At 46.2% G+C, this 14,029-nt stretch overlaps 2 protein-coding genes across 2 annotated transcripts in view; one reads left to right on the top strand and one right to left on the bottom strand.

Moving 5' to 3' along the window:
- ryr1a (ryanodine receptor 1a (skeletal)) overlaps window positions 1-3,613 on the top strand; it is a 59,433-nt gene extending 55,820 nt beyond the window's left edge. Inside the window, 5 exon segments of the mRNA XM_066650363.1 lie at window positions 565-721; window positions 2,601-2,665; window positions 2,980-3,080; window positions 3,191-3,242; window positions 3,406-3,613. Of these exon segments, the coding sequence (XP_066506460.1) occupies window positions 565-721; window positions 2,601-2,665; window positions 2,980-3,080; window positions 3,191-3,242; window positions 3,406-3,501 (471 nt within the window). The 3' untranslated portion in view covers window positions 3,502-3,613.
- A 668-nt stretch (window positions 3,614-4,281) lies between these two features.
- On the bottom strand, window positions 4,282-14,004 carry il2rga (interleukin 2 receptor, gamma a). Its single transcript, XM_066651342.1, has 8 exons — window positions 13,849-14,004; window positions 11,313-11,403; window positions 10,557-10,738; window positions 10,178-10,317; window positions 9,547-9,721; window positions 8,855-8,954; window positions 6,658-6,742; window positions 4,282-6,035 (listed from the first exon to the last, which is right to left on the bottom strand). The coding sequence occupies exons 1-8, from the start codon at window positions 13,916-13,918 to the stop codon at window positions 5,727-5,729; spliced, it is 1,152 nt and encodes a 383-aa protein (XP_066507439.1). The 5' UTR covers window positions 13,919-14,004; the 3' UTR covers window positions 4,282-5,726.
- Between the last annotated feature and the right edge of the window lie 25 nt (window positions 14,005-14,029).

Genomic DNA, 14,029 nt, shown 5'->3' with positions numbered 1-14,029 from the left:
CTGTCTTTTCTCTCTTCCTCTTCTCTCTCTCTCTCTTCTTCTCTCTCTCTCTCATTTCTGTCTCTTTCTTCTCTCTCTCTTTTCTCTCTTTCTCTTCTCTCTCTCTTCTCTCTCTCCCTCTTCTTCTTCTTCTCTCTCTCTCTTCTCTCTCTCTTTTCTCTTTCTCTTCTCTCTCTCTCTTCTCTCTCTCTCTCCTCTCTCTCTCCCTCTTCTTCTCTCTCTCTCTCATTTCTCTCTCTCTCTTTTCTCTCTTTCTCTTCTCTCTCTCTCTCTCTCTCTCTCTCCTCTCCCTCTCTCTCTCTCTCCTCTCCCTCTCTCTCTCTCTTCTCTCTCTCTCTCTCTCTCTCTCTCTCTCTCTCTCTCTCCTCTCCCTCTCTCTCTCTCTTCTCTCTCTCTCTCTCTCTCTCTCTCTCTCTCTCTCTCTCTCTCTCTCTCTCTCTCTCTCTCTCTCTCTCTCTCTCTTCTCTCTCTCTCTCTCTCTCTCTCTCTCCCTCTCTCTCTCTCTCTTCTCTCTCTCTCTTCTCTCTCTCTCTCTCTCTCTCTCTCTCTCTCTCTCTCTCTCAGTGTTACCTGTTCCACATGTATGTCGGGGTGAGGGCAGGTGGGGGGATAGGGGATGAGATCGAGGATCCTGCAGGTGACGAGTATGAACTCTATCGTGTGGTTTTCGACATCACCTTCTTCTTCTTTGTCATCGTCATCCTCCTCGCCATCATCCAGGGTGAGTCCACTCCTGTATTTCACCCCAGGAAACTAGATCACGGACTGTAAGACACAAGAGAAGCCTCTGCGTTTAATCTGAACACGGTGATACAGCTGGTCAGGAGGCTGTCGATGACACAGCTATAAAAATTTCTGGGTGACATCTCAAATTTTCTCAGCCTCCCCAGGAAATACAACCGCTGCTGAGCCTTTTTGACCAGGTGCATGGTGTTCAATGTCTATGCGAAGTCCTCACTGATGTGGACGCCCAGGACGCCCACTTCAAGCTCCCGAATGAACAGTGGCTGATAGGTCTTTTCTTTTTCCTCACATCCACTATCAGCTCCTTCTTCTTGTCCGTGTTGAGGGTGAGGTTGTTGTCCTCACACCATGCTACCAGCCCGGTCACCTCCCTCCTGTAGGCCTCTTCATCTCCATTAGTGATGCGTCCTATCACTGCAGTGTCGTCTGCAAACTTGAGGATGATGTTGTCCTTGTGATAGGCGACACAGTCATGGGTGAACAGGGTGTAGAGGATGGGTCTGAGGACACATCCCTGTGGAACCCCAGTGTAGGCAGTGATACTGGCTGAAGTCCTGTTGCCAACCCTGGGACGGACTGGGGCCTTCCAGTCAGGAAGTCCAAAAGCCAGTGCAGGCTGAGTGTGGACAGTTTGTGGCTAAGTTTGTGACGGATGACCGTGTTAAAGGCGGAACTATAGTCCACAAAGAGCATCCTGATATAGGAGTCTTTACTTTCCAGGTGAGAGAGAGAATAGTGGAGGGCAGCAGCGATGCAATCCGAGGTGGATCTGTTGGCACGGTAGGCGTACTGCAGGGGGTCCAGGGTATCTGGTATACTGCGCTGGATGTGGGTCAGCACCACTCTCTCAAAGCACTTCATAATGATCGGAGTGAGTGCCACTGGCCTGTCGTCATTCAGGCAGGTGTGTGTGTGTGTGTGTGTGTGTGGGGGGGGGGGGGGTTCTTGGGGAGGGGGATGATGGTTGTGGTTTTGTAGCAGGTTGGAACGATGATCTGGCTGAGGGACAGGTTGAAAATGGAGGTGAGAACATCAGCTAACTCATTGGCACATGCTCTGAGGACTTGCAGTTAATGCCAGAGAGTGAGCCTGCAGCATGTGTCGTACCTGACTGTTGATCCAGGTCTTCTGGTTGGGGAACCTCTTCACCTGTATGGTGGGCACGACGTTGTCCACACAAGTGCTGATGTAACCAGACACGTGCTCGGCATAGTCCTGTATGTTGACAGTATAGTCCTCTATAGTGGCTGCAGCTTTAAACACATCCCAATCTGTTGTAGCAAAACAGTCCTGCAGGATGTCCTCAATCTCCGGCGTCCATAGTAGCTCTCTGCATCCTCTGTAGCAGCTCTGCACCAGTCTGCAGTGATATCAGAGGAGCTGCTGGACTTTAGTTACATTTAGAGCCTCATTCTCCTTCAGAAGAGTTCCACAATCAGAGATTACCTCCCTCTCCTCACTCTTCTGTGACATGGAGCTCAGCTCAGATTCTCATTCTGCAGAGTTCTGTTCAGTTCCACCTTAAATGTTCTTTATTATTTAAGGTGGAACTGTACATTTACAGCTATCTCCAAAGACCTCAGTAAGGGGCCAAAATCCACTGAAACTACATTAAACTCAGGTAATACACTGGGGGTCATAGAGTTTAAAGGAGGAAACACTGACACCTGTGGGTCTCTCTGGGCGCTGCGCAGCGTCTCGCCGCTGATTCACAAGGCGTCAGAACCCTCCGTTTGGAGCGGGACTCTGAGACATCTCCGTTTGAAGAGCCATGTCGCCCTCACACTTCACAACACTACAGGGAAAGTGGTGAGATTAACCCTTAGTGTGCTCTCTGTGTGTGTGTGTGTGTGCAGGTCTGATCATTGATGCATTCGGGGAGCTGAGGGATCAGCAGGAGCAGGTGAAGGAGGACATGGAGGTACAGCATCCAGCACCTGTCTACACCTCACCTCAGTCACTGCTTCTTTAACCCTGTAACGCCCACTACAGCTCCATCTTTACGTTAGTGACCATCACAACACTGTCGACTGACAGAGGGCTTCTATTCCCCTCATGCTCTTTACCTCCAGGGCAGAGTGGAAGCTGTGATGCTGCATCTGCACTGAACATGTACCGACTGCTTGTTCTGCTCACTGATCCCTAAAGCACACAGTACACACATCTTCAGAGTGTCTCCACGGTCTCAGTGTACGCAGGGGGCAGTGTGTAACTGAGTCTGAACTTTCTCCACAGACCAAGTGTTTCATTTGTGGAATTGGGAGCGATTACTTCGACACGACTCCACATGGTTTTGAGACGCACACTTTAGAGGAGCACAACCTGGCCAACTACCTGTGAGTTCAACACACACATACACTCACTCACACACACTCACACACACACACACACACACACACACTCACACTCATACAGATACGCTTAAAGTTGTATTGCTCTGTTGCAGATTCTTCCTGATGTACCTGATAAACAAAGATGAGACAGAACACACTGGACAGGTATAACACACACACACACAGACACACACACACAGACACACACACACACAGACACACACACATACACACACACTCACTCATATTCAAAGTACTACACTCACTACACTAAAATAATTAGAACTAAAGGCATGTGAATACTTCCTGCTCTCTCTCTCTCTCTCAGGAGTCCTATGTGTGGAAGATGTATCAGGAACGTTGTTGGGATTTTTTTCCGGCGGGAGACTGTTTCAGGAAACAGTATGAAGATCAACTCGGATAAAATTTACACTTTCATTTTTAAATTTATTTTTTAGCAATTGTTCTTTAAAAATTCATTTTTAAAATCAATTAAAATTACACAGCTCTTCGTTTTTGGTTGATTTCCCGTTCCGTGCGAGGCCTCAGTGTTTCTGTGTTTTTAGAGAGGTTCAGTGACTGCTCTCACACTGAAATGTGCCGTATCTGAAGTGTAATGACGGCATGCTGCCTGTAGATGGCATGCTTTAACTGAATAAATAATAATACTACATTTAAGAAAGGTCCTGCAATCTCTTCTTTCTGCTCCGCCCCCTGCCTGAACCACTGCTGCACAGGCTCCTCCTCTTGTATGAACCACTGCTGCACAGACCCCGCCCCCTGCCTGAACCACTGCTGCACAGGCTCCTCCTCTTGTATGAACCACTGCTGCACAGACTCCGCCCCCTGCCTGAACCACTACTGCACAGGCTCCGCCCCCTGCCTGAACCACTGCTGCACAGGCTCCGCCCCCTCTTGAACATTTCGAAAACACATAGGTGACAGAACCAAAATAATCCCAATTATAGTAGGTTTCCTTGCGCTGTAGTGCTCAGAACCCTAAAAAAACAGGAACAGAAAGCAGAACAGGAACAAGAACCGTGAGACAAAAACCACAGTGGCTCTGCAGGGGGCACCAGTCCTAATCTGGATAAAGGTCTTACAGGAGGTGAATAAATCGCCCCAGTTCTGTCTCAGCCGCCTCTAAAGTAGATGCTTCATTCACATTCAGCCACAGAAGAATTCACAATTCAGTATTGGGCCTTTATTATTGATTACTGAAACGTTAATATTTCAGAGCAGAGGCACGTTTAAACAGAAGAGAATATTTACAAAGCATTAGATCAGAGCTGTAACACCGTCAGCGTCATATAAAGAATAAATATAAAGAATAAAAACAGACTTCTAAACATGAGGTTGTGAGTAAAGCCACAGGAGGAGCGTTCTCAGTTCAGTGAAGACTTTTAGATGATATCTCTGACACTCATCACATGAAGAACAGGGTTCTTTACGTTGTGTGAAGGTTCTGTAAACTTTAGGAAGGCTGTTCACATTCGTACGACTGAGAACATGGATAACATGGTTCTCTAAAGAACCTCCTTTTGGATAGAACCAACAGCAAATCCAAGTCTGCACCTGCTCTAATAATGACAATGTAGTAACCACTCTCTCTGAGACAATTTCTGTTTCTGAAACAAACTGCAGCAGCGTTTCATTTAAATACAGTGATTAGCCAGGTTAGCGTGTGTGTGTGTGTGTGCATTAGCGATATCATAAGTATCGATACTTCAGAATCACATTGAAAAACAATTCTGAAAACATGACTGTGCTTGTTTTTGTACACTTTCTAAAGTACAGGAGAAGACCTGGAGATTGTGATTCCTCTGTTAGTAGAGATAGCAAGCTAATGTTTGATAACACGCTAAAAAATACTGTAAACAAGCATCAAATGAAATTAATTCTGTGTTAGTACTGAGTAAATACTGGTGAACACTGAAAAAAACATGGAGAATGTGTGGTTGGCAGCAGTGTGTGTGTGTGTGTGTGTGAGTGATGTGTCTTTAGCCTTTGAGCTAACATAGATGTTAGCATGCTAACAACCTGAACACTATCATTAATGAAATCATAAACGTGCTTTAGCCACATGTTTTAGACACTGATTACAGGAAACTTATTTATAAAAATATGAAATACAGATCCCTCTTTGTTTAAGGTGGAACTTTCGCCGAGTGGGTCTTTTGTAAAAAAACACTTTAAAAGTTCAGCACACAGTGTATAAAAGCAGGTAATAAAAATAAAAAGAATACAAACAGTTCAGAAAAATACAAATCCTTTTTTAGCCATTTTTAGAGGTTATAAATGAAATGTTTAATATTTAAGGTTTTTTCATTTTAAAAAATGCAATTATAAAATTATATATTTTTAATGTGTTACATGCAGCTCATTTCCACCTTCAAACTGCTTCTAAAGCACTTATGACATAGATCAGTCACAGCGAGTGTGTAACACCAGTAGCTGACGGGATGGCAGCACATGATGACATCATCCTATTTTAATTCCCAGATGTTTATCCAGCTGTGTTGGGTTCCTCTGCCGCGCCGCTGGATGCTGCAGGAGGACTGTGCTGCTACTACTATCTCAGCCTCATTTGCATATTTCATGAATATATATATCGAGCGATTTTTTTGCTTTGGGGCGCAGGCTGCAGAGTTACAGGACGCTGGGGGCACTGGGCACGGCCTGCGTGGTTTCAACGGGCATGGGCTCAGTGGGCGTGGCCTGGGTGGTCTCAAGGGGCATGGCGTCGGGGTTCTGGGTGGGCGTGGCCGACAGCGTGGAGGCGGAAGTGTAGCTGTGCATGGGCTGATATTCGGAGGAGACGTCGGTGAAGGTGGAGAGAGAGGCCTCGCTGTCGGAGCTGTTCTGGTGCAGGAGTTTGTACTCTCGGACCGGACACGGACGCTCGGCGAAGTTGGGCTTGAACCCGTCCTGAAACTCTTTGGAGATACTCAGCCACCGCTGTGGGACAGAGACAGACATGAGACCAGGGGACAACCAGAGGACAGTGACATACAGGACACGATCAGTGACTTCAACATGAACGGGAGCCGATGGAGAGCAGACAATCAGAACCATCTACAACTGTCCAGAGACTCCACATCCTCACGCAGAACCAGCCTCTGATTTACCAACACACACTGAACTCCTCTGAACAACAACACACGGTTAAAGCAGATCAGTGACCTTTAGAATAAACACATACACCATTACAGTAAACCCAGCCGCCCTCAGCGACAGGAACCACTCTTCAGCAAAATTAAAGACCGGAAACTTAAAGGGCAAAGAGAAGAGGATAAGCTCAGCTCAGAAAGAGCTTCTCAAACTGTGAGAGTCTTAATCTTAATCTTAATCATAATCTCGCTGACTCTCAGAACTGAGCTATTTTTGAAAAAAGCAACTCATCTTTTAACCAGAAATCAATGTTTCCTACCGAGAGATTAACAGAGAAAAACAGAGAAAAACACATGAAATAAACTTAAAAAAACAGAAAAAAGGTAAAAAGAAAAACATTATAAAAAAACTGAAAAAATAGTAGATTGAAAAACAAAAAACTATATTAGACCGATAAAAGCTGAGCTACCTCCACATTGCCGTCGTAGTTATCGATGAGATCCATTAAAGTTTTCCCTGGACCCGGAACAACGGGCACCAGGATCACCCTCATCCTGAAACAACAGACAGACACAGACAAACACAGACACAGACAAACACAGACACAGGCAGACAAACACAGACAGAGACAGACACAGACAGACACAGACAAACACAGACACAGACAAACACAGACACAGGCAGACAAACACAGACAGAGACAGACACAGACAGACAAACACAGACAGACAGAGACAGACAAACACAGACAGAGACAGGCACAGACAGACAAACACAGACAGACACAGACAAACACAGACAGAGACAGACACAGACAGACAGAGACAGACAAACACAGACAGACACAGACAGAGACAGACACAGACAGACACAGACACAGACAGACAAACACAGACAGACAGAGACAGACAAACACAGACAGACAGAGACAGACACAGACAGGCAAACACAGACAGACAGAGACAGACAAACACAGACAGACAGAGACAGACACAGACACAGACAGACAAACACAGACAGAGACAGACACAGACAGACAAACACAGACAGACACAGACAGAGACAGACAGAGACACAGACAGACAGAGACAGACAGAGACACAGACAGACAGACAGAGACAGAGACAGACAGACAAACACAGACAGAGACAGACAAACACAGACAGACAGAGACAGACACAGACACAGACAGACAAACACAGACAGAGACAGACACAGACAGACAAACACAGACAGACACAGACAGAGACAGACAGAGACACAGACAGACAGAGACAGACAGAGACACAGACAGACAGACAGAGACAGAGACAGACAGACAAACACAGACAGAGACAGACAAACACAGACAAACACAGACAGACACAGACAGAGACAGACACAGACAGACAAACACAGACAGAGATAGACACAGACAGAGACAGACAAACACAGACAGACAAACACAGACAGACAAACACAGACAGACAGAGACACAGACAGACAGAGACAGACAGAGACACAGACAGACAAACACAGACAGACAGACAGACACAGACAGAGACAGACAGACAAACACAGACAGAGACAGACAAACACAGACAGACAGAGACAGATACAGACAGACAAACACAGACAGACAAACACAGACAGACAGAGACAGACAGACACAGACAGAGACAGACAGAGACAGACAGAGACACAGACAGACAGACACAGACAGAGACAGACAGTCACAGACAGAGACAGACAGAGACACAGACAGACAAACACAGACAGAGACAGACAGACACAGACAGAGACAGACAGAGACACAGACAGACAAACACAGACAGAGACAGACAGACACAGACAGAGACAGACACAGACAGACAAACACAGACAGACAGAGACAGACAATCACAGACAGAAACAGACAGACACAGACAGACAGAGACAGACAAACACAGACAGAGACAGACAAACACAGACAGACAGAGACAGACACAGACAGACAGACAGAGACAGACAAACACAGACAGACAGAGACACAGACAGACAAACACAGACAGAGACAGACAGACACAGACAGAGACAGACAGACAAACACAGACAGAGACAGACAGACACAGACAGAGACAGACACAGACAGACAAACACAGACAGAGACAGACACAGACAGAGACAGACACAGACAGACAAACACAGACAGAGACAGACAAACACAGACAGAGACAGACAGAGACACAGACAGACAGAGACAAACAGACAAACACAGACAGACAAACACAGACAGACAGAGACAGACAGACAAACACAGACAGAGACAGACAAACACAGACAGACAGACACAGACACAGACAGACAGACAAACACAGACAAACACAGACAGACAGAGACAGACACAGACAGACAGAGACAGACACAGACACAGACAGACAGACAGAGACAGACACAGACAGACAGAGACAGACACAGACACAGACAGACAGACAAACACAGACAAACACAGACACAGACAGACAGACAAACACAGACAAACACAGACAGACAGAGAGTGGAGATGCAGAGTGAGAATGAGACAAATTCCTGATTCCTTCAACACAATTACAAACAAAACCTGAGCAGCTGCACATGAGCATAGCATCCCAGTGCCCAGCGTGAGCTTAAAGGGCAAAGCTGATTGGTTTATTGATTAAGGTACGAACCTCTCGCTGTGGAGGAGCAGACAGGTCAGAACGATCAGGACCACGATGCCACCTACAACGTACAGAACCATTGGAGCAAGAGAAGAACCGTTCTGGGAGTCTAGAACACACAAGACATGGACAGGTCAGGGGTTAATCTGACAGCGAGACAGTGGCCTACACATTAACACTGAGCCTGTGGACTAGACTTGGACACTTCGTAGAACACTGGGAATTTCCTTTAAACCCCTCGGTGTCACTGGACTGGGAACAGTTTGCTAACCCCACAGTTAGCGCTTACTAACCCTAACCCCAGCGCTCTGAGGGCCGCGTCCAGCCGACAGCGTCCTGTGTCACTGATGAAGGACTAGAGGACGAGCGACACACACTGTGCAGCGACAGATGAGCTACTGTCTCTGACTCTACATCTACAAGGTGGACCAACGAGGGAAGAGTGTCTCACAGAGTGGACAGAGAGTGGACACCGGGTTTAAAAACTCCAGCAGCACTGCTGTGTCTGATCCACTCTACACCAGCACAACACACACTAACACACCACCACCACGTCAGTGTCACTGCAGCGCTGAGAATGATCCACCACCACATCACACCTGCTCTGTGGGGGTCCTGAGCGCCGAGGAACAGGGGGAGACATGTAAAAACTGCACATGTGTGTAGAGTATTGGTGTGTGTGTGTGTGTGTGTGTGTGTACCTGTGTCGTTGTTGTTCTTCAATGATCTCCAGGTCACTGACTCGCTCCATGTGCTCCAGTGGTTTGACTCACCGCAGACTACGGACATGTGGACCCTGGCCTGGAACTCGTACACACTCTGCTCACTGGGGAACGGCAAATTGAACATGTTCTGCGCCCCGTTCGCCTTCTCGACCTGAGGACAACACCACACACCGAGACAACGCTACGATAAAAACCTGTCTCTGGACCGTTTCCTGACCACAGAAATAAAAAGATTCAGAGTCTTCTAACGGTGCTCTTCCACCGCAGGGTCTCCACTCGACTGGACCTCCACCAGGTGAATCAGGTCCTGGTTCTGGAAGCGGGTTCTTGTTTAGTGGCTGTTCTCTCGTGGTTCAGAGCGAGTCGAGTAGGGACTAGACGAATTAAGAACACTGCCACTCTGCCATCCCTGTGTGCCACCCCCGAGTCCAGGTTTAGTATGTTATTCGATACATCCAGACCACTAGGTGTCAGTTTAACTGCTGTTTTATATCGTAAAGAAGCACTAAATGGAAAAACGATAGGCTGCTCCTTCTCCAGTCGATTGTTTTGGGTGTTATGAGGAAGTGTGTGTCGTCCCCCTCTGGTGGACAGAGGAACTATTTACCTGCCAGTCTTTGTTGTTGATCTTGTATCGGACCTGAGACTCTTTACACTGAGATTTGGTTCTGGTGGTTGTGTTCCAGTAGAACCACAACTCCGGTTTTTTCATCTCCAGGCTGAGGTTGCTCGGGGGGTCCAGCTTCACTGAGAAGCGAAGAGAATCGAACAGAACAGAACAGAACAGAGAGAACAACACACCTCAGCATCTCCAGGTCTAATTACAGACAGCAACCACCTTAGTTCAGCTTCCATAACGTCATCTGACAAAGTTTAGAGCTTATACGACATAAAAACAGCGCCCCCATGTGGGGAATGTGTTTAACATTGAAATGAGGCTGACCAGACAGTGCCCCCTGGTGGATGTGATGTGTATATGTTCTTACCCTCGTTTAAGAGGCGTTTGCTGTACTCATACACGTTAGTTCCATCAGCGCGGGAAAGCAAGGCATAAAACATTTCAAATCTCTGAGACTTCATCTCATTGTACAGCACTCTGCAGCCCACCGCGACCTCGCCCACCTTCAGATAATCCGGACACTCCGAGAGCGCTTTATCCGCCTCAAACCTGAGATCCACACACACACACACACACACACACACACCAGTTTTACACCTGCCGTTTCATGTAGGGAGGTGAACTGTGGGCTGGACAATAACTCAACATCAGTTTGTATTGCAACAGAAAATGTTTCAGTAATCGTCCAATATTTCGCTATACATTATTTACAGCATCTGTCACTGACTGACATTCAGTTCAAGGTCTCTTTTAGGGTTATTTTCAGCAGCTCACACTTCCTCCCCCTCCTCCTCCTCACATCCCCACATCTTTAAAAATGATTCTGTGGCTTTAAATTGCTCTCATTGACATCAGAATTATATCACATCGACCAAAACTAAAAAATATATTGTGATACAATTTTTGACCATAATCATCCAGCCCTGTTTACCCCTGAAAGATAGGCTACGAACTTTCATATTCATTCCATAAAATTCTTCTCCCATAGAGCAGGCCACTAGGTGTCAGCGCTCAGACATGAAACAAGTCACACAACTGTAAACAGTCTCTCTGTGTCTGATTGGTTCGTTTCTGTAGAGAACTAACAATTTAAAGTGAATTAAGAGTGTAGAAGCTCACCCACCTGCTCTTGAAGATGTAGCTCTCCTGAGGAACCCCACCTTCATCCCAGGAACAGTTCACATATTCCAAATTTATCACCAGACACGTTATACCTGATCAAGAAAAATAACGTTACTGTATAAAGATAATAATGCTAAAGTTTTGAGTTAAATCAGAGAACAGCCCATTATTCCCTTGCTCAATATAACAGCTCAACCCCACAATGAGAGGGTGACCCCACAATGAGGGTTAGATTAACACAAAGGCCAGATTAGCACCAGGTCAGAATAACACCAGGGACAGAGTAACACCAGGGTCAGATTAGCACCTGGGCCAGATTAATAACAGGGTCAGAATAACACCATGGTCAGATTAGCAACACGGCCAGATTGCCATCAGTGCCTGTATAAAACCTGTGTCAGATTAACAGCAGGGACAAAGTAACACCAGGGTCAGTTTAGCACCAGGGTCAGTTTAGCAACAGGTCAGATTAGGACCAGGGTCAGAATAACACAAGGATCAGATTAGCATCCGTGCATGTATTAAACCAGTGTCAGATTAACACCAGGGACAGAGTATCACCAAGGTCAGATTAGCACCAGGGCTACATTAATAAAAGGGTCAGAATAACACCAGGGTAAGATTAGCACCAAGGCCAGATTAGGACCAGGGTAAGAATAACACCAGGGTCAGATTAGCACCAGTGCTAGATTAACAACAAGGTCAGAATAACACCAGGGTCAGATTAGCACCGGGGCTAGATTAACAACAAGGTCAGAATAACACCAGGGTCAGATTAGCACCAGGGCCAGATTAGGACCGGTGTCAGAATAACACCAGGGTCAGATTAGCACCAGTGCTAGATTAACAACAAGGTCAGAATAACACCAGGGTCAGATTAGCACCGGGGCTAGATTAATAAAAGGGTCAGAATAACACCAGGGTCAGATTAGCACCAGGGCCAGATTAGGACCGGTGTCAGAATAACACCAGGGTCAGATTAGCACCAGTGCTAGATTAATAACAGGGTCAGAATAAAACCAGGGTCAGATTACCACCAGGGCCAGATTAGCATCAGTACCTGTATAACACCAGTGTCAGATCAACACCAGGGACAGAGTAACACCAGGGTCAGATTAGCACCAGGGCCAGATTAGCACCAGGTCAGAATAACACCAGGGTAAGATTAGCACCAGGGCCAGATTAATAACAGGGTCAGAATAAAACCAGGGTTAGATTAACACCAGAGGCCGATTAGGACCAGGGTCAGAATAACACCAGGGTCAGATGAACACCAGTGCTAGATTAATAACAAGGTCAGAATAAAACCAGGGTCAGATTAGCAACACTGCCAAATTAGCATCAGTGCCTGTATAAAACCTGTGTCAGATTAACACCAGGGCCAGATTAGGACCAGGGTCAGAATAACACCAAGGTCAGATTAGCATCAGTGCCTGTTCAACATTAGTGTTAGATTAACACCAGGGTAGTTTAGCACCAGGGCCAAATTAGCACCAGGGCCAGATTAGTGCCAGGGTCAGATTAGTGCCAGGATCAGATTAGTGCCAGGGTCAGATTAGTGCCAGGGTCTAATAAACACCTGGGTCAAATTAGCAACAGGGTCAGATTAGTGCCAGGGTCAGATTAGTGCCAGGATCAGATTAGTGCCAGGGTCAGATTAGTGCCAGGGTCTAATAAACACCTGGGTCAAATTAGCAACAGGGTCAGATTAGTGCCAGGGTCAGATTAATAGCAGGGTTTAATAAACACCTGGGTCAAATTAGCACCAGGGCCAGATTAGTGCCAGGGTCAGATTAGTGCCAGGATCAGATTAGTGCCAGGGTCAGATTAGTGCCAGGGTCTAATAAACACCTGGGTCAAATTAGCAACAGGGTCAGATTAGTGCCAGGGTCAGATTAGTGCCAGGGTCAGATTAGTGCCAGGGTCTAATAAACACCTGGGTCAAATTAGCAACAGGGTCAGATTAGTGCCAGGGTCAGATTAGTGCCAGGATCAGATTAGTGCCAGGGTCAGATTAATAGCAGGGTTTAATAAACACCTGGGTCAAATTAGCAACAGGGTCAGATTAGCGCTGATAGTTGTGACACATCCTGGAGTAAGGTCTGATTCGGATCACAGCGCTGAATTCTTTATACTGTGATGTAGATTATTTATAAATGTTTACACACTTCACCTGAGGAGAATGTTAGGATTTTACCGAGAGACAATAATCTGATTCTGATTAACTCTAACTCTACAGCTCAGACTGATGCTAACAGAACCAGGTTCTAGACAGGGCTAACACACACACACACACACACACACACACATACACACACACACACACACACACACACACACACACACACATACACACACACACAATTTCCTGTCAGTCTCCCTGAAATCTAAAACATTGATATTAATATTGAAATAATATTCAAATCTTAATTCTTTTTCTGTAAACGCGGCGAAACCTTAAACACAATAAAGAAATGTTTGAAATAAATATCAACAACAAAATGAAAAGAAAATTCAAAGAGATGAATAAATCTCACTGATGCTGTTGTCGTTAGCTGTGGATCCAGAACAAGTCCAGAACATGAGCAGAGAAACCAGAGCGAACATCCCGCAGAACCAGGCCCGACGCCTTAGAACCTTTAGAATATTTCCCTTTGTGTCACGAGCTTCAGCCAAAGTCTCCCCTACTCTTTGACTGTGTGTGTGTGTGTGAGAGAG

This window comes from Hoplias malabaricus, chromosome 18 (assembly GCF_029633855.1).
Source record: "Hoplias malabaricus isolate fHopMal1 chromosome 18, fHopMal1.hap1, whole genome shotgun sequence".
In the NCBI taxonomy this organism is placed as follows: domain Eukaryota; kingdom Metazoa; phylum Chordata; class Actinopteri; order Characiformes; family Erythrinidae; genus Hoplias; species Hoplias malabaricus.
This window is presented reverse-complemented; position numbering and strand designations above follow the sequence as displayed.